Raw genomic sequence first — 24,629 nt, 5'->3', positions numbered from 1 at the left:
CACACCTGGTGGATGTTGCAGTAGGCGAAGGGCAGCGTGCTAAAGATGGGGAGGCAGGAGCCCGCCAGACCTGGGCAGGGGAGACCACGTGGAGGCTGAGTGCTGTGCTCTGGGATGAGCTTCCCTACCTGGGCCCTCTGCAGACACTCATCTGGCATTGGCAGCGGGTGGGGGATGGAGTCGTGGCGGGGTGGGGGGCCCTGGCCAAAGCCTACTTCTGTGGGCACCTGACCACGTTGGCGGCCTCTTTGGTCTCACGGGTCAGGCTGCTTTTTTTTCCTGGATTGCTCTCCTGAGTCAAGCAACAGGCCAGGATGCTTGAGAGAGAGACGTGAGCACACCTCTTCTCCAAGAGCTTCAGGAATTTTCAGGAAGCTGCTAGCCCGGTTTGGTGGGGGTGGGGAGCTGGAGGAGCCAAGGGGCCGTGGGAATACAGCAAGACAAGCCTTGAGAAGTGGGAGCTCCCAGGCATCCAAGCCGGATGGCTGCAAGAAGTGATTAGAAGCCAGAACCTGAATTCCGAACAAGGTTTGGCCAGGTTTGGAGATGGTGGTGATGGTTCAAAGGAAAGGCCTGTTTATACAGCAGTAAAGAGGGTCAGAGGTAATTAGGGAGCACGGAGCTCAAAGGACTCAGAGTTCAGCCCTGGGGAAGGCTGGGAGAGCAGGTCTGGGTCTATCTCTAGCGTTGCTGGAATATTGAGTTGGCCAAGTTCCTTGTGGTTTTTCTGTAGGATTACACATTTTCAGCCAACCCAATAAAGCAGACCAGAGGATGCAGGCTTTGTCCATCTCATTAAGGAGTTTGGATTTTATTCCAAGAGCTCTGCAGAGTGCGGCCACAGTGGGGTGGCTCTGGCTAGAGCAGGGCAAGGGAGGTGACCCTGGTGGTACACAAGAAAGCAGGTGCCCCCCCACAGGCCTGCATGCTTTTATCACCCTTACCGATAGTGGGGGTCACGCCCAGTGACAGGACACACCTCACCACCAGCTGAGCCTGTGGGCACAGCCCTCCTGCACCCACCACTGCAACCACCGCTGTCTTAAGGGGATCATAAGTGTCAGCACCTAGGGACTCCACCCTCAACTTAGAAGTCAGTTCTTGAGGCTTATGAATCCACTATTGGAAATTGACAAACAGTGCTAAGGAATGATGCTCAAAGTAAAGTTCTGAGTAAGTAAAGTAAAGTAAGCTTTACTTTTCTCAAAGTAAAGTTGTTAAAGGGTATAAATTTGCAACTAGTAGATACATAAGTCCTAGTGATCCAATGCCTAGTGGAATGAATATAGACAACAATATTGTAGCATAATCATCAAATTTATGAAGAGATTAGATCATAATTATTCCCACCACAAAAAAGAAATGATAACTATGTGATATGATGGAGGTGCCAACAATCAATACAATGAAGTCATTACGATATATATATATGCATCAGATCAACCCTTGTACACCTTAAACTTACATCATGTTATGTGTCAAATGTATTTCATTTGACAATGAATTCCAAAAGAATACTGGAGTGGGTTGCCATTCCCTTCTCCAGGGGATCTTATCGACTCAGGGATTGAGGCAGCATCTCCAGGAACCAACCATATCCTGATTAAATCATTTACATTGGGAAATAAAAATTGCATTTTATATCAGAGTTATACTTACTGAGGAAGAATTATTTTTAAATGAATAATATAGTCAGATTATAATAATTATTAAAAATTATAAATAGCCTAAATTATAAAATAATTATTTTACAATTTTATTTTATAATAATTATAATTTAAAATTTTATAAAAATTTAATAATATTAATCACTTTAAATTTTATAATAATTAGTATTTAAAATTAGAAATAAAAATATAATAATGATATAGCTAGAATGAGCTTTCTTGGCACCTCACAGGGTCATAGGTGTAATAGAATTAGTTGAGAATTAGCATGGTAATTGAAAAAGTAAAAAACCAATCTCATAGAAGATGAGTGATCATTTAAGATGTTGATGAATCCATGAAACTAACCCAAAAGTTTTGCTCATAAGCAATGAACCTGGGTGACCACATCCCGTCTACGTACCGAGGTCTTGATTGTGAGCTCTCTCCTGTCCTTCCAGGTATAGCAGACTATACCCAGTCCAGAGCCTGGGCATGCCCATGGGGCAGGTGGGTTCTCCATCCGTCTGACTGTGGAGAACCAGGAGGAAGCCACTGAGGTATCCAGGGCCAAACCCTATGGGCCCAGGATCCCCCATGGGCCCAGGAGGGCCTGGAAGAATAAAGAAACATAAAGAAAGGTGGTTTAGGGAGTTACGTTTAACAGATATTTCCGAGTACCTCTGTCTGGTGCTATGCTAAGTACTCAGAGAACAGAGAGGAATGTCCCCCTCACACAACTGCAATGCACCCCAACAACTCATTCAACAAGGACATGGTTTAGCAGCTTCTAGCTGCTTGGGTTACATCAGCATAGAAACAACTGAAAATACCTGCCCTCCTACGCTTACATTCTATTTGAAGAGGAGAAATGACAAAGCAATAAGCATAATGAAAAGGTAACTATGAAACACTTAATAAAGGATAAGCGCTGAGAAGAACGATGGGGTAATGACAGCCAGTGTGGGATCTCCCAGACTTTTCCAACTAGATCAGGAGTCTGCTGTCTGAAAAGGTGAATCTCAAAAGTTGGTCTGTCTTATACCTCCTAGATGCGTTCCATGGTTCTCCCATACTGTCAGTTCCATTCTAAGAAGGACAAGGGTTTAGAATCCATCGTGTCTGTTGTTTAGTCACCAAGTCATGTCTGACTCTTTGCAACCTAGGGACTGTATAGCCCATCAGGCTCCTCTGTCCATGGGATTTCCCAAGCAAGAATGCTGGAGTGGTTTGCCATTTGCTACTCCAAGGGATCTTTCCAACCCAGGGATTGAATCCAGGTCTCCTGCATTGCCAGGAGGGTTCTTTACTGCTGAGCCACCAGGGAGGCCCATATGTTTTGCTTTGTATCTTTTCTTTTATAAGAAAGGGAGGTGGAAGAAGCCCAAATTCTAGATCTCTAACTGGCTGGTGGGAAATGAACAGCTGTACAGAATATGAGCAGGGACATCTCCTTTGGCCTCTCTAAGGGGGTGACCTACTGAAGAAGGTCAGTGGCTACTTCTAATTGCCAAAAGCAGAGGGTGGAGTTAGACTTCGACACCTTTAAAAAAGGTGTTTGTTAAAAGTTTTTGTTTCTGGAAGACTGGCTGATTTTCTCATCTATGCTGTAAACCAGAGGCTACAACCTGGTAGCTTGTGGGCTGCATCAGGCCTGCTCATGTGTTTTGTTTGACTTACCAAGATTTGATGAGTTAAGATTTCAGACTAGAAAAGCAGAGTATAGGGAACAGTGGGCCCACACTTCTACATGGCCACAATTTCCACATAACAGAAGCCAATCTTTGCTTTCAGACTGCAGCCCCCATTTTCCTGAGGCCCCTTCCTCAGCATCCCAGCTCCCCGCACCCCTTCACCTGCTTCTCATTACTAACCTGGTACTGCCAGATACTCTCCACAGAGAAAACTGTTTCTTGGAGTCTTCAAGCCCTAACATATTGCTTGATGAGTTATATTTCAGATTTATATTCTAAAGGGTCTTATCTGCCTTCACCGAAGGCCCACTCTCAAGTATTTTTAAAGAAAAGCCTTGTATTCTTTTTAAGTGGTATTATCGATTCAATGGACATGAGTTTGAGCAAATTCCAGGAGACAGTGAAGGACAGGGAAGTCTGGTATGCTGTAGTCCATGGGGTAGGCAAAGAGTTGGACACAACTGAGCAACTGAACAACAAAATGTATTGACGGCTGTACGATAAGAGGAATGAACTCAGAAAACCAGAGACCAAGTGATTCAGCCAGTTACAGACATGAGACCACCCCTGCCGACCCTAAGATCTTCAGTACAGCCTCTCAGTGGTACAGCCATGCCAGGCTCACAATAGGAAAGTGAGTAGCAGAAATGGCTGAGCCTTTTATGATAATGAATAGTGCTTTGGAAGAGTAATGGATACAAGGCCTTGACCTGTTTTTATGATAGTCGAGTATCAATTAGAACGTCGGGGGTCCATTCGTTCCTGTTCCTGTTGCTTTGTCTCCCTAAAGCCTGGTGAGCTGGTATCTAAGGCAAATGCTTACGAGGCTAGGGACCTTGTACACAGTTCTCAGGTTCACTGGGCCAGAGAAAAGAAGAGAAATGGAAACCCTTTACCTGGTGCTCCTGGACAGCCTGCTTCTCCCATGTCACCTTTATGTCCCGGAGGCCCAGGGGACCCTGGGAGGCCATCCTCACCCCTCCTGCCATCCAGCCCAGGCTCTCCTTTGCACCCTGCAGGAAAGTTCACAACAGCAATGGTGACAATGACGTGACACCTGTTAGGCTAGCACTTACTTCCTGAATTCCACTTGGCAGCCTGGGCCTCTCATCTGGACACACCTGCTTTAGCTTGTTCATTTTGCAGGTATGTGAAGTTGGGATTATACCACCTCTACTTGGCTGCTGCTGCTAAGTCGCTTCAGTCATGTCCGACTCTGTGCGACCCCAGAGACGGCAGCCCACCAGGCTCCGCTGTCCCCAGGATTCTCCAGGCAGGAACACTGGAGTGGGTTGCCACTTCCTTCTCCAATGCATGAAAGTGAAAAGTGAAAAGTGAAAGTGAAGTCGCTCAGTCATGTCCGACTCTTCGCGACCCCATGGACTGCAGCCTACCAGGCTCCTCCATCCATGGGATTTTCCAGGCAAGAGTACTGGAGTGGGTTGCCATTGCCTTCTCCGCCTCTACTTGGCAGTTGGGGTAATTAAGACTCCAAGAGGTCAAGAAACTTGACCAATTAAGGCCAGTGAGCCAGGAATGGGCAGAGCCAGGATCTGAAGCCAGACCAGCAAGGTGTTGAGTGAAGCATTTTCATATTTTCTTCATAGTCTTGTATTTGGACCTGGTTGGGTTTTTGGTTTTTTTTTACACTGAACATCTATGGCTTTTGTCACTGAATATTTTCCTTAATAATGATGCTTTAGAAGCCTGAATAGAGGAATGAATACAACTGAACAGCGTTCATTTGAGAGAAAGGTTAAATTTAAAGCAAGAGAAGCAACTTTTAAAGACCAGCTATTTGTTGAGGGTTCAAAGCACTAGGGAGCAGGGTAATCTTTTTATGTGAAATTATCTGATTCAGTCTATACAGCAGCCACACGACTAGGTGCTACCACGTGGGGAGATGGAGGCTTAGAGAGGCCACAGTGAGGGTCACGTGTGCAGAGGACATGGACCCAGCAGGCCAAGTGCACAGGCTGTGCCAGGTATCACCAGTCCCACGCTTGGGACAAGCCACAGGGCTCAGGAGTGCTCCCTGGGGCCCCGTGAGCTAGCTGTCACCCTGAGACTTGAGCAGTTCTTTCTTTAAGTGTTTGGTTTATTTTGGCCAAGGCATTAATTCATCAGCAGTGATCTGTTTTGGTCTGGGAAGCAGATTTGGTCCCTGCCTGTGGGAGAGCTTGCAGCCCTTACCGTAATTATCTGAATTACTAGCCCCTCAAGGTTTCCAGTGTCTAATCTCTCTCCCTTCCTCGACCATTGTCCTTCTCTAGGCAATCTCTCTCTTTCTGCCATAAATCAGCCTAAAACCAATCATTATGTCAAAGAGGCTTCACTCCAGGAACTGCCCCACTTTTCCCCGCGGGGCTGTGTTCTTTGAGGCAGTGGGAGCCCCCTGAGGGAATGGAGGAGGGGCTGCCACACTCAGGGGACCAGATCTCTCACTCACCTCCCCTCTCACATAGGCCCCCCTTAGAGCCATCTGAAATGCGTGCCCCCCAAACCTTTACATTTTGCATCCCCTGCCTGAGTGGCCCCCACAAACCTCCTCTTTTAGTCCCACAACCAGCAGCCCCCATACCCAATGTTGGTTGCAGTACATTCAATGTGGGCATCAAGGGTGCTCCTGGCTTTTGGGGTGCTGTCATGTCACTTCCTTACCTCTTGGATCATAAATTCTCGTGGAACGTGCTGCTCGCCTGGACTGTGTTCTTACATGGTCATCACTCAGTAAGTGAGAAAGGAACCCCTCTCCTCCTCCTCCCTAGTGAGGGGAGGGGTGCCCCTCCCTGTCTAACCAGGCAGACGCTTCTTCCTAGATGGCGCTGCTCTCTTTCCACCAGCTTCAAAGAGAGTATCTGTTAGTTTGGAAGGAACCTAGGGCCCCGCGGTGAGCTCAGAACATTCTTCTCTTTCCCATCCAAAGACATGATTCCAACACATGGCCACAGGGTGATTCGGGAAAGGGCTACCCAAGGTTAACGAGCCAGCAAACAAGCAGGTGTATCGCAGAGAAAGCAGGAGCCTTTTCTTCCCAAGTCCTCACATGCAGCAAGCCCGCTGGCCATCTGGAAGAGCCCCCCGACCAGATATTACGATGTGGGCTTTGCTCCCTTTCGAGGAAGACAAACGGAAATTGTAAGCGGATAACGTTTTCCGAGCCCCAGGAAGGAAAGCTTTTGTTAACTTGACATGTAGGCCCAGAGCTTTTCATCTGGAACTTGTTTGCAGGAACAGAAAAACAAACGTGTGCTCAGGGGAGTCTGACTCTGCAACCTCATGGACTGTAGCCCACCAGGCTCCTCTGTCTATGGGATTTCCCAGGCAAGAATACTGGAATGGGTTGCCATTTCCTTCTCCAGGGGATCTTCCTGACCCAGGGATCGAACCTGCGTCTCCTGCATCGGCAGGCAGATTCTTTACCATTGCGCCAAGAACAGACCTACATCTGAAAGCCCAGCACTGTCAGATGGAGTCCCTCCTCTGAGAGGGTCAGGTGTTGAAGATAAACGCTCCCAAACAGGATGTAGGGAATGTCAATGAGACAGTAACAGTTCAACCCAGAACGGAAACCACTTTTGAGTTCATCACAGGAAACCTCAGCCTTTGAGGGCCACTCAGGAAGGATAATTGTGGAGATGAATGAGACACATGAGGAGAAAAGTATTAGACCTTCTGTTATCCAGGGTTCTTAACAGATACAAGTTTTATCTGGTGTGGCCATTACCCACTCAGACTGGGCACGAAGGAGCCAGAAGTTCATTTTTTTTCTCTGTAGATCTCAGCTGCAGCACTTGGCTACAAGATCAGCTCAGAAATGAAAGAGGTCTTGATGGAAAACAGGAAGAAAATCATTTTATTTTAAGCAGAGGTGGTACTTCTGTGGGGCAGTTGATCCTTCACAACCAAACTCGGGGTAGTCCTTAATGCCCTGCTCACCCTGCTGAAAGAATATCCTTCAGAAAAGGAAAGATGACCCAAACCCATAAGGGTTCCCAATTTCCAAATTTGCTGGCATATAGAATGCAGCACTTTAACAGCATCATCTTTTAGGATTTGAAATAGCTTAGCTGGAATTCCGTCTCCTCCATCAGCTTTGTTCATAGTAATGCTTCCTAGGGCCCACTTGACTTCACAGTCCAGGATGTCTGCCTCTAGGTGAGTGATCACACCATCATGATTATCTGGTTCATTAAGATCTTTCTTGTACAGTTCTTCTGTGTATTCTTGCCAGCTCTTCTTAATATCGTCTGCTTCAGTTAGGTCCATACCATTTCTGTCTTTTATTGTGCCCATCTTTGTGTGAAACGTTCCCTTGGCATCTCCAATTTTCTTGAAAAGATCTCTAGTCTTTCCCGTTCTATTGTTTTCCTCTATTTCTTTGCTTTGTTCACTTAAGAAGGCCTTCTTATTTCTCCTTGCTAGTCTCTGGAACTCTGCATTCAGTTGGGTGTATTTTTCCCTTTATCCTTTGCCTTTCTACTTCTCTTCTTTTCTCAGCTATTTGTAAGGCTTCCTCTGACAACCACTTTGCCTTCTTGCATTTCTTTTTCGTGGGATGGTTTTGGTCACCACCTCCCTCACAGTGTTACAAACTGAACGGTTTCGTTTAAATACTTGAGAATCCTGCTGTCCTGACAATGACTGAGCAATGCCCAAGTCCATTAGGTGAATAAGGCCACCTTTGCCAGAATTTAGAGTGACCCTCCCCCTCTTTCCTCTTCCTTTTCTAAGAAATACACCTCCTCCCTTCTTATAAGCTGTTTCTGCTCCACTGAGCCCCGATTCAATAGTTTTTAATTCAAGGTCAAATCAACACCTAATAATGACTACTTGTAGAGCATTTATTCAGTGATGCTAAGAGATTTCAAAGCTTCATGTCCAGGGACTTCCGTGGTGGTCCCGTGGTTAAGAATTCATCTTGCAATGCAGGGGACATGGGTTTAGTCCCTGCTTGGGGAACTAATATCCCACATGCTATGGAGCAACTAGGCCTGAGTGCCGCAACTAAGACCTGAGACAGCCAAATACATAAATAATTTAGGAAGATAATTATTTCTTGGGGGGAAAAAAAACCTTATGTCCAAAAGCCGCCCAAGGATAAAAGTTAAAATAGGTGTTCCCCGAAAAATAGAAGGGATATTGTAGATCCCATTGCATGCATGCATGCTAAGTCACTACAGTCATGTCTGACTCTTTGTGATCCTATGGACTGTAGCTCGCCAGGCTCCTCTGTCCATGGAATTCTCAAGCAAGAATAGTGGAGTGGGTTTCCATGCCCTCCTCTAGGGGCTCTTTCTGACCCAGGGATTGAACCCTGGTTTTTTATGTCTCCTGCTTTGGCAGGTGGGTTCTTTACCACTAGGTCCACCTGGGAAGCCCATAGATCCCCCTGCTGCTGCAGCTGCTAAGTTGCATCAGTCGTGTCCGACTCTGTGCGACCCCATAGACAGCAGCCTACCAGGCTCCTCTGTCCCTGGGATTCTCCAGGCAAGAACAGTGGAGTGGGTTGCCATTTCCTTCTCCAACGCATGAAAGTGAAAAGTGAAAAATGAAAGTGAAGTCATTCAGTCGTGTCCGACTCTTAGCGACCCCATGGACTATAGCCTACCAGGCTCCTCCGTCCATGGGATTTCCCAGGCAAGAGTACTGGAGTGGGGATAGATCCCCCTACTACATGATTAAACCTTTGGATAAATGTAGAAAAAATGTTAAAGGGGAAGGAGATTTTCATGCTTGATTCCCAAGAGTTGTTAGGCTCCATACAAAAACCTACATAGCAAACACCCAGATTTTTATTTCAGCAATCTTCAATGCCAGAAATCAGAGTGAGGTTCATACCTGGTCCCGGCGGGCCTCTCATGCCAGGAAGCCCCATGGTTCCTTCCGGTCCTCTCGGGCCTGGTACCCCAGGAAGCCCTGGGATTCGGGGGCAGGCATCCAAGTCTGCTGGGGGCCCAGGCTCACCTGAAATTGGAATCACCACCTGTATAAAGGGTTCAAATGTTTATGAACCAGTGCCTTCTACAATTTGGATGGGCTTCTGATACCACGCTGGAATGTTATCAAGAATGTTCAGCCATCCAATGTCAGCCCTGTGAGGGCAGGACTTTGTCTTGTTCACTATGTGGGGCAGACAAACTTCTCCAAAACTTTTCATTGAGTGACTGAATGAATGAGTGAATGGGATTTCAGAGGAAGCAAAAGTAGGAAATAGTGAAATCTGGCTGAAACAGTGACCGTTTGGTGAACTTCACAGGATTTGCCATCTTTGGGTTATTTCTTACTAGGTGCTGGCCACAGGTGGCATGGGGAGAGGTCCTGGTGGGTTCCTCACACTCAGCTTAACACTGCTTTAATTCAGCCATCTACACTGCAGCCAGCTGGGTTTCCAGAGTGTCTGCTACTCAAGGAGACATGATTTCAGGATAGCTAGTGGCACTGAGGCAGCAGTGATTTTCAACCTTGAGTGCACATTGAAATTATCCAGGAGAGTATTATAAACATTCAGATATCTGGGCCCCATCCTAGAAATATTTTAATTGGTACAGGATGTAGCCTGGGCAGTGACCTCAAGCTTGACTGTACAATAAATCCATCTGCAGAGCTTTTCAAAAATACTGCTGTGGAATCTAGAAACACGGTACAGATGAACATATTTGCAGGCAAGGAACAGGAATGCAGACATAGAGAAGGGAAACGTGAGCACGGGGCGGGGAGGGAATGAATTGGGAGATTGGGACTGACGTATTAACGTATATATACTGCCAAGTGTAAAACAGATAGCTAGTGGGAACTTGCTATATAGCTCAAGGAGCTCAGCTCGGTGCCCTGTGATGACCTAGGTGGGTGGGATGGGCAATGGGGTGAGAGGCCCAAGAGGCAGGGGATATATGTATACATATAGCTGATTCACTTTGTTGTAAAGGAACTGTAGTCCGATTTTTTTTTAAGTACTACTCCCAGCAGCCTATCTAGATTATTAAAAAGGAATTTGTGTGAGTGAAATCCAAGCATCACTAATTTTTTAAACTCTCCAGATGATTCCAATATTCGCCCATGCTAAGAAGCACCACTGGAAAGCTGCAGCTGTGACCTGAATACATCATGACTGTCTCTCAGGCTTGTTAGAGCCCTGAGTCTCTGAGTCAGCAAGGGCAGCAATCTGCATATTGTAATAAGTGCCCGGATGAGCTCAATGGTACTGATATGGGAATCTCACTTTGAGAATTGCAGCCCTAAATGTTGAAATTTTTTAATTCTTGGTTACATTCACATCTCTTAAGACAGTTTCCCACCCCCCCTGAATCTTCATTCAGTCTCCCTGCAATCATTTCACAAAGGGCAAGAAATAATAGCTCTAAGCAACCAGTCCATTCCAAAGGAGATCAGTCCTGGGTGTTCATTGGAAGGACTGATGCTAAAGCTGAAACTCCAATACTTTGGCCACCTCAAGCGAAGAGTTGACTCATTGGAAAAGACTCTGATGCTGGGAGGGATTGGGGGCAGGAGGAGGAGGAGACGACAGAGAATGAGATGGCTGGATGGCATCACCAACTCGATGGACATGAGTTTGAGTGAACTCCAGGAGTTGGTGATGGACAGAGAGGCCTGGCGTGCTGCAATTCATGGGGTCACAAAGAGTTGGACACGACTGAGCGACTGAACTGAACTGAAGTGAAGCAAAAATGATGACCAATAACACCTAGTGGACGCTTTATCATGCATGAGAAGTGAAAGTGTTAGTCACTCAGTTGTGTCCTACTCTTTGGGACCCCATGGACTGCGGCCTGCCAGGCTCGTCTGTATTCTCCAGGCAAGAATACTGGAGTGGATAGCCAGTCCCTTCTCTAGGGCATCTTCCCAATCCAGACCTAGGGATCAAACCCAGGTCTCCTGCCTTGCAGGTGGGCTTTTTACCATCTGAGCCACCAGCGAAGCTCAACATGCATCAGATCTCATGCTAAATGTTTTATGACTGAATGTTCCCACCCAGGCTGTGTGTATGTGCTGCTGTCATTAGAATGTTACAGGGAAGAAAACTCAGGCCCAGGGAAATAAATGACATTTATTTATGGACAAATAAATGACATTTATTTTTTGACAAATAAATGTCATGCAGCCAGTTTGTAGCATAGTCTAGATTAAAATCCAAGACACCTTGTCTCCAAAACTGTGCCTTTCACCCCGACCTCATACCGTCCTCCTTAAGGACTCTGAACGAATACGTGCTGAATTCTAAGAAGTGCAACATATTGTGAAGCACACCCTTTATTAGTTATCGTTTTCTTAAAATTCATACAAATGTGCCAAATAATTTAAAAGACAATGATAAAGCAGTGAGAAAAGCCTAGAAAGCCTGGCCATAATGGCAACAGAGTCTACATAATAGTAACTGTGCCTGTGGAAAATGGACTTGAATGCCAAAAGCAGTTTGGAATTTAACCTCCTGGAAAATATTGTATGAAATCACAAATAACACCAAGTTAGAGGTCTTTTTACAGTATGAATAGTTTAATGTAAAACTTGGCTTTTTTACTCTGGGTGAGTTGAGAGAGGTATAGTTCTTATTTTTACTAGATAATCTGGTGTGTTATGGTGGAAATTCACCAGTGGGGGGTGGAGTGAAAGCAGGTGAGTAAAGGCAGGGCTGGGTATTCGGCTGGTACTTTATATATGGGATGTTGATGTTATCATCTAGTGAGTCACAGTATATACTGTGACTATATATATAGTCACAGACATTAAAAAGCCTGAAGTGAAAACATTAAATATACAGCAATAATTTTAAAATATAAACATTAAAAGCAGCAAGATTTCTTAAAATTCTGATTTTGCTTTTTCTTTACTTTTTGACAAACCAGAAGCTGAAAGAAAGGGGCTGAGGCATCTCCTCTAAGGGCCCTAAAAATAATATATGGCATCTGTATTCAGGGCAACATTCCTTGGGGTTAATAACAGTTGCCTGGAAAGAACAAATGCCCACATTCAGGGTTTTTCTTTCCTTCTTTTGAGAAACTCTTTTTATTCTCTTTGAAAACGCCAGACACAAAATCATATATTGCTTTTGCATTGTAGAGGATTCAGTGCACACTTAGTTGAAAAGAATGGCATTTTCATTTTAATACACAAAGGAACTTGCTTGTTGAAAATGGGCCTTGGGTGTGATGGGAAAGGCTTGTCACAGTCTCTTCTGGGTGGTCAGGACCCATCTTTTCATGTTGTTGATATCGTTTATTTTAGGGATGTTCTCTGTATTCATATTGCAGAATTTAGAAAGGAAACTTACACTGGTATGTACTGTAGCATCTCACAGAGAAAGCTCATACCCTGTGCCTGAACTGAATTATATAAGCCGAGTCTCTACACTGCCTTGACAACCTCTAAGGAGGTTCAGCACTGGGACACTCTAATATAGGGTTACTATATCTGTAATGAGGAAGTTACAGCACCCCATCTAAAAAATTGAACAAAGTTGCCCTCACAAATACAGTGAAAAAAAAAAGCAAGTGTGAAAATGACTGGAAACAAGATGTAAAGGAAATTATTCATCTTATAGCAATGCTTACCTCTGGAACCTGGAGAGATCCAAAGCCAGAAATGTGAGGCCACACAACAATTTTCATAAGGTGGAAAGAGATTATAAATGTGTAAGTTAGGACAAAAGTGAAATAGATTGAGAACGCAAATAATAATTTGAGGACAGCATAGACGACAAGCAGAATGACGGCATCTTATTTACATAAAAAGTCCACATTCCTGTTACTGACAAGAACGGCCATGATGAATGAAGTTTTCGTATCTAGAAAGACCTGAAATGAAACCCTCTTGCGCAATATAAGATTCAAGTTGGTTTCTTATGGCAAATATGCTCTAATTTAATGTATGGAAAAATTCTGTCCTTTTAAAGGCTTCTGGAAATTCCATATTAATTTGCCAAGTTCTGTAGATTATTCACAGAAAGGAAATACAAGATGAATCATAGTAGTTCTCCATCGTGTTGTTCTGTGGTCCATCAAAAAGCAGTACAATTTTCTTACTATTTGGACTAGAGTGCTAATTTAAGAGATTGCAAAATATTCAGAACTGATAGCACACTGCTGTCATATTGACTTAGGATCCTGGAAGATATGACTTCTGCCAATCTCAGGTACACATGTGTGCCCTTCCAACTCTTCCTTGGCTTCTTTTGACTTTCTGATGAAAACCTGTTGTCTATAGAGCTGAAAAATCAAATAGCCTTTCATCTTCATAGAAACTAATGTACTTGACAAGAAACATTAAAATAAAATCGCTAGAAAAATTAATGGTAGGGAATTCGGAAACAAGAATTAAATATACAATGTTCACATACAACAATCAAGTCTGTCCTTGGATCTTGTGTGAAGGAACAAGGGTTTATTTATCTTAGAAATAGTATATGTAAAACCAACTCCTAACTTTCAAACTCATTTGTTCTAATTATAGGTAAGCTTTCCAAACCTGAGACTCTGTCATGCAGCTTGAGATAAACATAATCTTTATAAAAAAGGGCTTGAAAGTGAAAGTGAAAGTGAAGTCGCTCAGTCATGTCCAACTCCTAGCGACCCCATGGACTGCAGCCTACCAGGCCCCTCCGTCCATGGGATTTTCCAGGCAAGAGTACTGGAGTGGGGTGCCATTGGCTTAACTTACTAGAATTTGCTGATAATTTCAGAATAATTACTTTCTGAAAGATGACCCTCATAGTAAATTTTTTTTTTTTTACTTTACAATATTGTATTGGTTTTGCCATATATCAACATGCATCCACCACGGGTAAACATGTATAAATATTTTTTAAAAAACACTCCGTGTTGGTTAGGTGGAGATGATTAGGCATTAGAAGCTTACCCGGAGGACCCAAAGGCCCTCGTCTGCCTGGAGGTCCAGGTAAACCTTTGTCTCCAGGTGGCCCAGGACTTCCAGGTGGCCCCTGCGGCCCCGGGAATCCCATTGGTCCTAAAAGGAACATGAAAAGGAGGGCGCTAGAATGAAGCATTATAAAGACAACAACAGCTTGATGGACTGAATTCAGAGGTTCATGCCAGCAAAATGCAGGGCAAAGTCAGCCTCGGATTGGAGAATAGCTCCCTCTTTCCTCTGGAAGGCTGAGAAGAGTTGCCTCTGTCTAAAGGAAACACAACAATCCAAAGGAAACAAAGGAAAATCGTTCCATGACCAAAACAAAACTAAGTGAGGATGAAAACCCAGTAACCCTGAACTTTCTCTGGAGACAGTCAAAGGACTGCCACAGAAAGGGAAACTTAGGAAAGATGCTCCACTATCTGAGAACACCCACCCTGACCCTGAGATTCTACCCTTCTCTTTCCCACTCTCTCAAGTTCAGCCAGACCAGCCACTCAGTGCCTCCTACACACTGTTCCTTCTCTCCTCCTCATCCAGGAAGTCCTCCACATTCTGTAGGTGCAGATCACATCAAGGAGGCCCTCCCTGGAATCCCAACCCAAGTCCAGTTGCTTTGCAATAAGCACTCAGAGAAGCGTGCCTCGCCACCCAAAGCATGTCTCTCATTTAGTACTGATCTTGTTGTTCAGTTGCTTGGTCGTGTCAGACTCTGCGACCCCATGGACTGCAGCACGCCAGGCTTCCCTGTCCATCACCATCTCCCAGAGCTTGCTCAAACTCATGTCCATTGAGTTAGTGATGCCATCCAACCATCTTGTCCTCTGTCGTCCCCTTCTCCTCCTGCCTTCAATCCTTCCCAGCATCAGGGTCTTTTCCAGTGAGTCAATTCTTTGCATCAAGTGGCCAAAGTACTGGAGCTTCAGCTTTAGCATCAGCCCTTCCAATAAATAGTCAGGGCTGATTTCCTTTAGGATTGACTGGTTTGATCTCCCTGCAGTCCAGGGGACTCTCAAGAGTCTTCTCTAGCATCAAAATTTGAAACAATCAATTCTTCAGTGCTCAGACTTTTTTTGGAGTAGGAAATGGCAACCCACTCCTGTATTTCTTAAATGCCTGGAAAATTCCATGGATAGAGGAGTCTGGAGGGCCATAGTCCATGGGGTCTCAAAGAGTCAGACACGACTGAGTGACTAACACTTCAGCCTTCTTTATGGTCCAACTCAGTTAATATAGATGGATACTTTAATGTATCTTCCCTTATGAAACCATATATTTAACTTAATTAGTGGGTACTCCTTTTGAATTTGTTCACTACTATATTTCTGTGGATTCCTAATAATAATTTATGGAACAGATCAAATATTTCCCACTGGGTAAGTCTAAAAAAGGTAAGCTGAAGAAATTCCCTCATCCTTTTAACAGTTAACACTCTTTGGCCCTAGGCTTACTGGAATGGGACTTAAGAAGCATGATTAGAGGGTCTACCAATATTTCCAGCTCTTGGTATATCCTTTTGTAGCTTGCTATTATTTATATGTCTTGCTATTTCCCTAATCCTTCCAGTATATCTCCAGGTGAAAGCTAATTCTCTAGGGAAGCCACTGGGGAGGAGGATTGACTTATTAGGCAGAGGAACAAAGCTGTATAGCCAGTCCCTTCCTCCTCTCTCTTGGTGACTTGAATGCTAGGTATATCTGTCCAATCCGGGAGTTTAATAATTAGAAGCCAAAATGCCTGCAGATATAAGCCACAATTTCTAAAATTGATTTTACTGCTAATAAAGGTGAATAGGACTGCTGAGTACTGTTGTAGAGGTTATGCATGGCACCATTTCAGGGATGCAATTTCTGTTCTAGTAATAGCAGCCTCATGGTGATTCTGACCTTCCCTCTGCTCTAATCATTTACTTATTTCACATTTGTTTCAGAAATCAGACAGAGTGCTAGTTACTGGGCTCCTGCAAAGTTCAACATTTGCATCTCGGTATCAGTTTCCTTATTTATGACATAAGGGAGGTAAAATGGACAATCTTTATTGGTTTTTTCTCAACAAAATGTCCTATGAACCTTATAATTGTCTAAAATTGTTACAGCCAAAAACTAAGGTCCCCAGATATTCAGTTCAGTTGCTCAGCCGTGTCCAACTCTTTGCTACCCCATGGATTGTAGCATTCCAGGCCTCCCTGTCTATCACCAACTCCCGAAGTTTGCTCAAACTCATGTCCTCAAATTGGTGATGCCATCCAACCATCTCATCCTCTGTCATCCCCTTCTCCTCCTGCCCTCAATCTTTCCCAGCATCAGAGTCTTTTCAGATGTGTCAGTTCTTTGCATCAGGTGGCCAAAGTGTTGGAGTTTCAGCTTCAACAGCAGTCCTTCCAATGAATATTCAGGACTGATTTCCTTGAGGGCTGACTAGTTGGATCTCCTTGCAGTCCAAGGGACTCTCAAGAGTCTTCTCCAACAGCACAGTTCAAAAGCATTAATTCTTTGGCGGTCAACTTTCTTTATGGTCCAACTCTCACATCCATGACTACTGGAAAAACAATAGCTTTGACTAGATGGACCTTTGTTGGCAAAATAATGTTTCTGCTTTTTAATATGCTATCTAGGGTGGTCATAGCTTTTCTCCCAAGAAGCAAGTGTCTTAATTTCATGGCTGCAGTCACCATCTGCAGTGATTTTGGAGCCCCCAAAAATAAAGTCTCTCACTGTTTTCATTGTTTCCCCATCTATTTGCCATGAAGTGATGGGACCAGATGCCATGATCTTTATTTTCTGAATGTTGAGCTTTAAGCCAACTTTTTCACTCTCCACTTTCACTTTCATCAAGAGGCTTTTGAGTTCCTCTTCACTTTCTGCCATAAGGGTGGTGTCATCTGCATATCTGAGGTTATTGATATTTCTCCTGGCAATCTTGATTCTAGCTTGTGCTTCATCCAGCCCAGCATTTTGCATGATGTACTCTGCAAAAAAGTTAAATAAGCAGGGTGACAATATTCAGGCTTGACATATTCCTTTCCCTATCTGGAACCAGTCTGTTGTTCCATGTCCAATTCTAACTGTTGCTTCTTGACCTATATACAGGTTTCTCAGGAGGCAGGCAAGAATTTAAGAATTTTCCACAGTTTGTTGTGATCCACACGTCAAAGGCTTTGGCATGGTTGATAAAGCAGAAGTAGATGTTTTTCTGGAACTCTTGCTTTCTTGATGATCCAATGGATGTTGGCAATTTGATCTCTGGTTCCTCTGCCTTTTCTAAATCCAGCTTGAACATCTGGAAGTTCACAGTTCATGTACTGTTGAAGCCTGGCTTGGAGAATTTTGAGCATTACTTTGCTAGCGTGTGTGATGAGTGCAATTGTGCGGTAGTTTGAACATTCTTTGGCATTGCCTTTCTTTGGGATTGGAATGAAAACTGACCTTGTCCAGTCCTGTGGCCACTGCTGAGTTTTCCAAATGTGCTGGCATATTGAGTTCAGCACTTTCACAGCATCATCTTTTAGTATTTGAAATAGCTCAACTGGGATCTCATCACTTCCACTAGTTTTGTTCACAGTGATGCTTCCTAAGGCCCACTTGACTTTGCATTCCCCAAATATTAGCAGTTAAGTAAAACTTAATTAAAATAAATATTTTAGTCTTAAATAGTGGGAGAATTCAGTAGTGGAGACACTTTTGTGAATATAAAAAGGCAAAGTCAGCAGTCTAAAACTGAACTGTCCAATACAGAAGCCACTAACGTGGCTATTAAACAGTTGAAATTGGCAAGGCCGAACTGCGTTATGCTGTAAGTTTAAAATACACACCATATTTCACCATCAAAGAGGAGCATCTTATTTGGGAAAGAGACTAGGTTTGTACAACCAGCCCTAATTATCCCTTTGATAAATTATATTTGTTTTATGTTAAAATGTAATAATATTTGAGTATATTATGTCAAACTAGGAAAATCTGTCTCTTTTTACTTTCTAAAATGTGGCTATTACATCTTTTAATTACATATGTAGCTTGCATTAAACTTCTATTGTATAGTTCTTGTCTAGAAGATTATCAAGCATGTCATTAGGGACTAAAGATGAACTTGTGTTTCTTCTTCTTACTTGTCCAACTGTCACCCTCATTTTAGGATTCTGGGCAAGTTAGGACATTTCGGAAATGTAGTCATTATTGCCATAGGAAATGAGAATCACCTCACAGCGGTGCATACCTCAGACCTGCAAGCCAGATAGGGAAAGTCATCTAGTGCTACTTAAAAGAACTATCACATTCATACCTTTCTGGCCATGTTTTCCATCACATCCTGGGAAGCCCTTGTGTCCTGGAGGGCCTGGTGGGCCCGGGAGACCTGGAGGCCCCGGCAGACCACAGTCTCCTGGTTCTCCTTTCAGAAGGTCGACACTCCCAGGTGGTCCTGGAGGCCCGGGTACTCCTGACCACACGAGTAGGCAAAAAGATTCTTTCAGTCAAAAACAAATGTGCATGCTGGCTGCCTAAGAGCTTCTTAAGGAAAGGAATTTAATCGTTTACAAGCAACGGATGCAAGGAATTAGAATAAGAAGGTCAATAGTATCAGAGGTGAAGCAGTATGTCTCTTGAAGCCCAAGTTGAGAAATGTAAATAGTCTGTTAGTAACTATTAGGACAAAATGAGCTATGCAAAACCTTCCTTCCCTTCAGAGCCATTCCTTTTGGAAGCATCAGTTTGTGACCTTTCTTTGCATTGCCTTCCCGTTGCTTTCATGTGATAGATGGATGGATGGATAGATAGATAATAGATGGATGGGTAAATGGATGGATGGGTAAATGGATGGATGGATAAATGAATGGGTGGATGGATAGCTGGATACATGGATGGATAGATGAATGGATGGGTGGATAAATGGATGGATGGGTAAATGGATGGATGGATGGGTAGATGGACAAATGGGAGGATAGATAGATGGATACATGGATGGATGGATAGATGAATAGTTGGATGGATGGTAAATGGATGAATGGATAGATGGATGGGTGGGTGGACAGAGAGACAATAGATTTTTAAGAAAGTCTAACTAGGCTCCTTGGTGGTCCAATGGTTAAGAATCTACCTGTCAGTGCAGGGGACATGGGTTTGATCCCTGGTGAGGGAAGATCCCACATGTCTGTACACCACAGCCAAGCCCATGTGTCACAACTAGTGAAGCCCACACACCCTAGAACCGTGCTCTGCAACAAGAGTAGCCCCTGCTCACCGCTACTAGAGAAAGCTCATGCAGCAGCAAAGATGCAGTGCAACCAAGAATAAATAAACCAAAAAAACAGAGAGAGAGAGAGAGAAAAAATCTGGCTGATGAAAAAGGAATATCCACTCAATTAAATTTAAAATCCTATTTGAAAACCATTGTCTACACATGGTATTTGAGCCCAAGTTCTATTCCTACTTCTAACCTTAGCATATTTTGGGGCATTTCAGTTTTTCATACTGTAAAGCAAAATTACATATTTTTAATCCCACCCTCACTAAAACCTAAAGATTTAAAGGCTTCTGTCTCTCTGGAAGAGTTCTATGAGCTTGTAGGAATATGATTGCCTGCATTTGGCAGAAGGCTGCACTGAACCACACTCTTGTTCCAACTCCCCAGTCAGCTCTGGTTCAATCTTACTTTGTTAAATATTGACTAGCTAGAGTTCATCCCAGTGAAGTGATAACAGGAACAAAACGTACTGTGAGCAGCACATGAAGAGACTCTGTGTGTAGGTGTGTGTGTGTGTGTGTGTGAGAGAGAGAGAGAGAGAGAGAGAGGCAGGGGTCCTGTTATCTCTGGGCTGAAAGAAGTGCTTTATGTGCTGATACTGAGACCAACAGGGATGACGAGACTGCCTCCTGCTGTTCCCTTCTGCACCCTCAAGCTCAGCATCAAGCCAGCAATGGGAAAGACTTGCTCTGTGTCAGAGGTGGTCTGATGGAGTTGAAATAGAAGACTGAGGGGTCTGAATGCTGGTCCTGGGTACGCTCCCCACTGCCCACCCTCCCCCTTTTCCATCTGCCAAGTTGATAGGGCTGCTAACGTGCTTCTACTTGACCATCCTCTCCACTCCTCCATCCCAACAGAGCTGGCAAGTGTCTAAGGAAAGCAGCACCACCACCCTTTGCCTGACTGTCCCATACCTCTTGCACCATCGGCGCCAGGAGGCCCCTGATCTCCAGGCAGACCCGGGTCTGGAATGTCACCCTTAAGAGCTTTTCCTGGGGCACCTGGAGGACCAGGCGGTCCAGCTCTCCCTGAAGAGGAACGTGTTCAGCTGTTAGTCTCACGACATCTGGGAGGTTTGGATTCAGTTATCGAGGGAAGGGCAAAGCATGCTGCTTTCTTACCTGGGGGTCCTGGGGGACCCAGGGGACCTCTTTCTCCAAAAAGTCCCGGAGGAGAAATTCCTGGGTTCCCGGGGTCTCCTGTCTCCCCTTTATGGCCGGGCATTCCCACTGGACCTGGGGGGCCCATTTCATGCGAACCTTAATGAGGAAAACAGCATTAGCACTGCATCTTCTCCTGGTGTGTCCCTGGCATGGGGGCTGGAAAGGAACTGCTTCCCAATGGGCACAGGACAGGAAAGGAGCGCATTCTGCTGAGACCGACATTGTCCACAAGAGCGATCCAAATGGCTGCAGTCTTCCGGGGGTCACTGTCCCCTCTCTTACGACCCATCACACCTGTCCAGCGTAGCTCTGATTTATTTTTATGTTTCCCAGATTTAAAAACACAACTGATTAGTGACAATACCAACCCTTCAACCTCTACAATGGTTAAGAGTGAAACGAATGAGATGGAACAGTAAGTGATTGTGATTAAACTGGCTTGACATTTAAGATGGACACTGGAAAATAAACAGAACCGTCATGCAGTTTCACGTTGAAAAGGCAGAACTGCACTGGTTTCTTGGAGAGGGCACACATTTTACCAGACGATTTGGAAGAGCCAATAAAAATCCTAAGTGACCTAAATGACGTCTTGATCTTCCAAACCGTATAAACGTATATACGTATAAACGTATATATATATAAACCCATTTATATATATAAATCCCCAACCACAGATCCAAACCCAGCCACACAACAATTCGGTCCTTTTCTCACTGTCTCACACATATGCAAGTCTCATTCCAGCTACCTCGTCTGATTGCAAGCTCTTTTTCTGAGAAATGAATGCAACCAACGTTAATTCTATTCAAATAACAGAACAAGCTAAGATGTTGATGATTAGCCTATTTGTGGCATCAAAAATAACAGCAATTTGTTCAGGTAATTTGTGTTCACAGCAGGCCACTGAAGGATGCTGAAGTACTAATTAGACCCACGTGGTTGTACTTGGCATGACAACACATAAAACAATACTCTAGTATCCTGACTATTTACTTGTTATTCATAACATTTTGAAACCTAGCTCCACCTAAGTGATTATGCAGAATATTTTTAATAGGTAGTCACAAGCAGTATCAACAATAGGCACCGTTAACCCACCATTCCTGCTTAAATTGGGCTTTCTCAAATGCCTGTTTGATAAGTCATCATCAAAACTAGAAACAGTTCCAACACGGTGAATCGAAGCTAAACCAGTGTCTCAGTTTCGCACCCGTATCTTGTGAAGGGAGGAAACATGAGTGGACTCTCATGGTTCATTAATGGCTGTTCAGCCTCTTGCAAAGGTTCTCTCTTACCTGAAGCGCCTTTGCTGCCTTTCTGACCCTTCAAACCATGCAGGCCGTTCAGGCCGGGCGACCCAGAGGGACCTGAAACACACCACACGTCTGTGACCCACAGGGGAAGACCGTCCATTCACATTCTCTGACTGTACCTCGCACACACGGTCCAGGGGAAGGTTAACTGACGGGGACCCACAAATTCTTTAGGTGGGAACCATGAGACCTCACCATCTAAACATCACTAGGAAGGCAGAATCCACACCAGTGGTCATCGCTAAACACGGTCATGTGATGGATGTTTTCTGTTAACATAGACTGCTTAATATATACCTTTATATATTATATATTTAAATATTCTTTCCCATTATGGCAGACTTCTCTGGTGGCTCAGACGATAAAGCATCTGTCTACCATGTGGGAGACCTGGGTTCGATCCCTGGGTCGGGAAGTTCCCTGGAGAAGGAAATGGCAACCCACTCCAGTACTCTTGCCTGGAAAATTCCATGGACCATGGACGGAGGAGCCTGGTGTCCATGCGGTCGCAAAGAGTCGGACACGACTGAGTGACTTCACTTTCTTTCTTTCCCATTATGGTTTATTATAGTGAAAGTGAAAGTGTTAGTGGCTCAGTCATGTCCGACTCTTTGCAACCCCATGGACTATATAGCCTGCCAGGCTCCTCTGTCCATGGAATTCTGCAGGCAAGAATACTGGAGTGGGTAGCCATTCCCTTCTCCAGGGGATCTTTCTGGCCCAGGGATCAAACCCAGGTCTCTTGTACTGCAGGCAGATTCGTTACCATTAGAGCCATCAGGGAAGTATATATATATAGTAAATTTTTTCCCATTATTCTTTATCATAGGATATTTAGTATAGCTCTCTGTGCTATAGAGTAGGACCTTGTTGTTTGTCCATTCTATATATAACATCTTGCATCTGCTAACCCAACCTCCCACTCCATCCTTAACTTGGCATATATCCTAACACATAACTTTATTTTTTCATAATGTGTTTTTTTTTAATGTGGACCATTTTTAAAGTCTTTATTGAATTTGTTACAATATTTCTTGTGTGTTATGTTTTTGGCTGCGAGGGATGTGGGATCTTAGCTCTCCGACTGGGGCCTGGACTTGCACCCACTGCAATGGATGGTGAGGTCTTAACCACTGGACTGCCAGGGAACGAAGGCTCCCTTTCTTGGGTTTTAGCACAGTTCTGTTAGTTTCTGACCATATCATGAATCTCTCTTTCTCTCTTTCTAGACAGATACAGTCTAGAATTACTGAATCTTGGCATAGGAAATGACCTCCAACTTTACAACAAAAAAGTCATTCTAGATAAGGAAGAGATTGGGTGGGAGTAAACCCCTGCTTCCCTCCTCCCATGCCCACAATCTTCCCTCTCCACCACAGTCTGCAAATTTGAATTTCATCACAATCTACCTGGATAAATGTAGTAAGACAGCAAGGGCAGGTCTGAGGCACGCTGAGGAATGCATGTCCTGCTGATGTTTTGAGCACCGTGCCATTCAGAGAGAAGAGGCCTGCAGCTCAAACGTGGCTGCCGCCATTTCTCTGCCACCAATTCTGTCAAAGAGAACCTCTCTGATGCCTCTTTACAGAAACAAATTTATTTCATGATGATCACTGAGAACTCCATTCTCTGTAACTGGATAGATCTCACTGATGCCTGCATCTCCTTCCAGAACTTTCTGTCAGATGTCACTAAGGAGCCATCTACTAATCTGATGCGTGCACTCGGTCGCTCAGTTGTGTCTAACTCTTTGCAACCCCGTGAACTGGAGCCTGACAGGCTCCTCTGCCTGTGGAATTTTCAGGCAAGAATACTGGAGTGGGTTCCCATTTCTACTCCAGGGGATCTTCTCAACCCAGGGATCGAGCCTGGGTCTCTTGTGTCTCCTGCATTGGCAGGTTGATTCTTTACCTAGCACCACTTCAGTTCAGTTCAGTTCAGTGGCTCAGTCATGTCTGACTCTTTGCGACCCCATGAATCGCAGCACACCAGGCCTCCCTGTCCATCACCAACTCCCGGAGTTCACTCAGACTCACGTCCATCGAGTCAGTGATGCCACCCAGCCATCTCATCCTCTGTTGTCCCCTTCTCCTCCTGCCCCCGATCCCTCCCAGCATCAGAGTCTTTTCCAATGAGTCAACTCTTCGCATGAGGTGGCCAAAGTACTGGAGTTTCAGCTTCAGCATCATTCCTTCCAAAGAAATCCCAGGGCTGATCTCCTTCAGAATGGACTGGTTGGATCTCCTTGCAGTCCAAGGGACTCTCAAAAGTCTTCTCCAACACCACAGTTCAAAAGCATCAATTCTTCAGCCCTCAGCCTTCTTCACAGTCCAACTCTCACATCCATACATGACCACAGGAAAAACCATAGCCTTGACTAGACGAACCTTTGTTGGCAAAGTAATGTCTCTGCTTTTGAATATGATATCTAGATTGGTCATAACTTTCCTTCCAAGGAGTAAGCGTCTTTTAATTTCATGGCTGCAGTCACCATCTGTAGTGATTTTGGAGCCCCAAAAAATAAAGTCTGACACTGTTTCCACTGTTTCCCCATCTATTTCCCATGAAGTGGTGGGACTGGATGCCATGATCTTCGTTTTCTGAGTGTTGAGCTTTAAGCCAACTTTTTCACTCTCCACTTTCACTTTCATCAAGAGGTTTTTTAGTTCCTCTTCACTTTCTGCCATA

The 24,629-nt window shown here is 44.4% G+C and overlaps 1 protein-coding gene across 1 annotated transcript in view; it reads right to left on the bottom strand.

Annotated features, from left to right (window-relative positions):
- The window catches only part of COL4A4 (collagen, type IV, alpha 4), a 150,975-nt gene that overhangs the window by 2,145 nt on the left and 124,201 nt on the right, over positions 1 to 24,629 (bottom strand). Inside the window, exons 38-47 of the mRNA XM_010837105.1 lie at positions 21,924 to 21,995; positions 20,584 to 20,721; positions 20,377 to 20,490; positions 18,503 to 18,658; positions 14,213 to 14,320; positions 12,910 to 12,918; positions 9,182 to 9,307; positions 4,237 to 4,353; positions 2,071 to 2,259; positions 3 to 70 (exon numbers count right to left, since the gene is read on the bottom strand). Of these exons, the coding sequence (XP_010835407.1) occupies positions 3 to 70; positions 2,071 to 2,259; positions 4,237 to 4,353; positions 9,182 to 9,307; positions 12,910 to 12,918; positions 14,213 to 14,320; positions 18,503 to 18,658; positions 20,377 to 20,490; positions 20,584 to 20,721; positions 21,924 to 21,995 (1,097 nt within the window). The remainder of the gene's footprint in view (positions 1 to 2; positions 71 to 2,070; positions 2,260 to 4,236; positions 4,354 to 9,181; positions 9,308 to 12,909; positions 12,919 to 14,212; positions 14,321 to 18,502; positions 18,659 to 20,376; positions 20,491 to 20,583; positions 20,722 to 21,923; positions 21,996 to 24,629) is intronic.

This window comes from Bison bison, unplaced genomic scaffold (assembly GCF_000754665.1).
Source record: "Bison bison bison isolate TAMUID 2011002044 unplaced genomic scaffold, Bison_UMD1.0 scf7180017864068, whole genome shotgun sequence".
Lineage (NCBI taxonomy): Eukaryota > Metazoa > Chordata > Mammalia > Artiodactyla > Bovidae > Bison > Bison bison.
The sequence above is the reverse complement of the archived record's forward strand: the minus strand, read 5'-3'. Positions and strand labels throughout refer to the sequence as shown.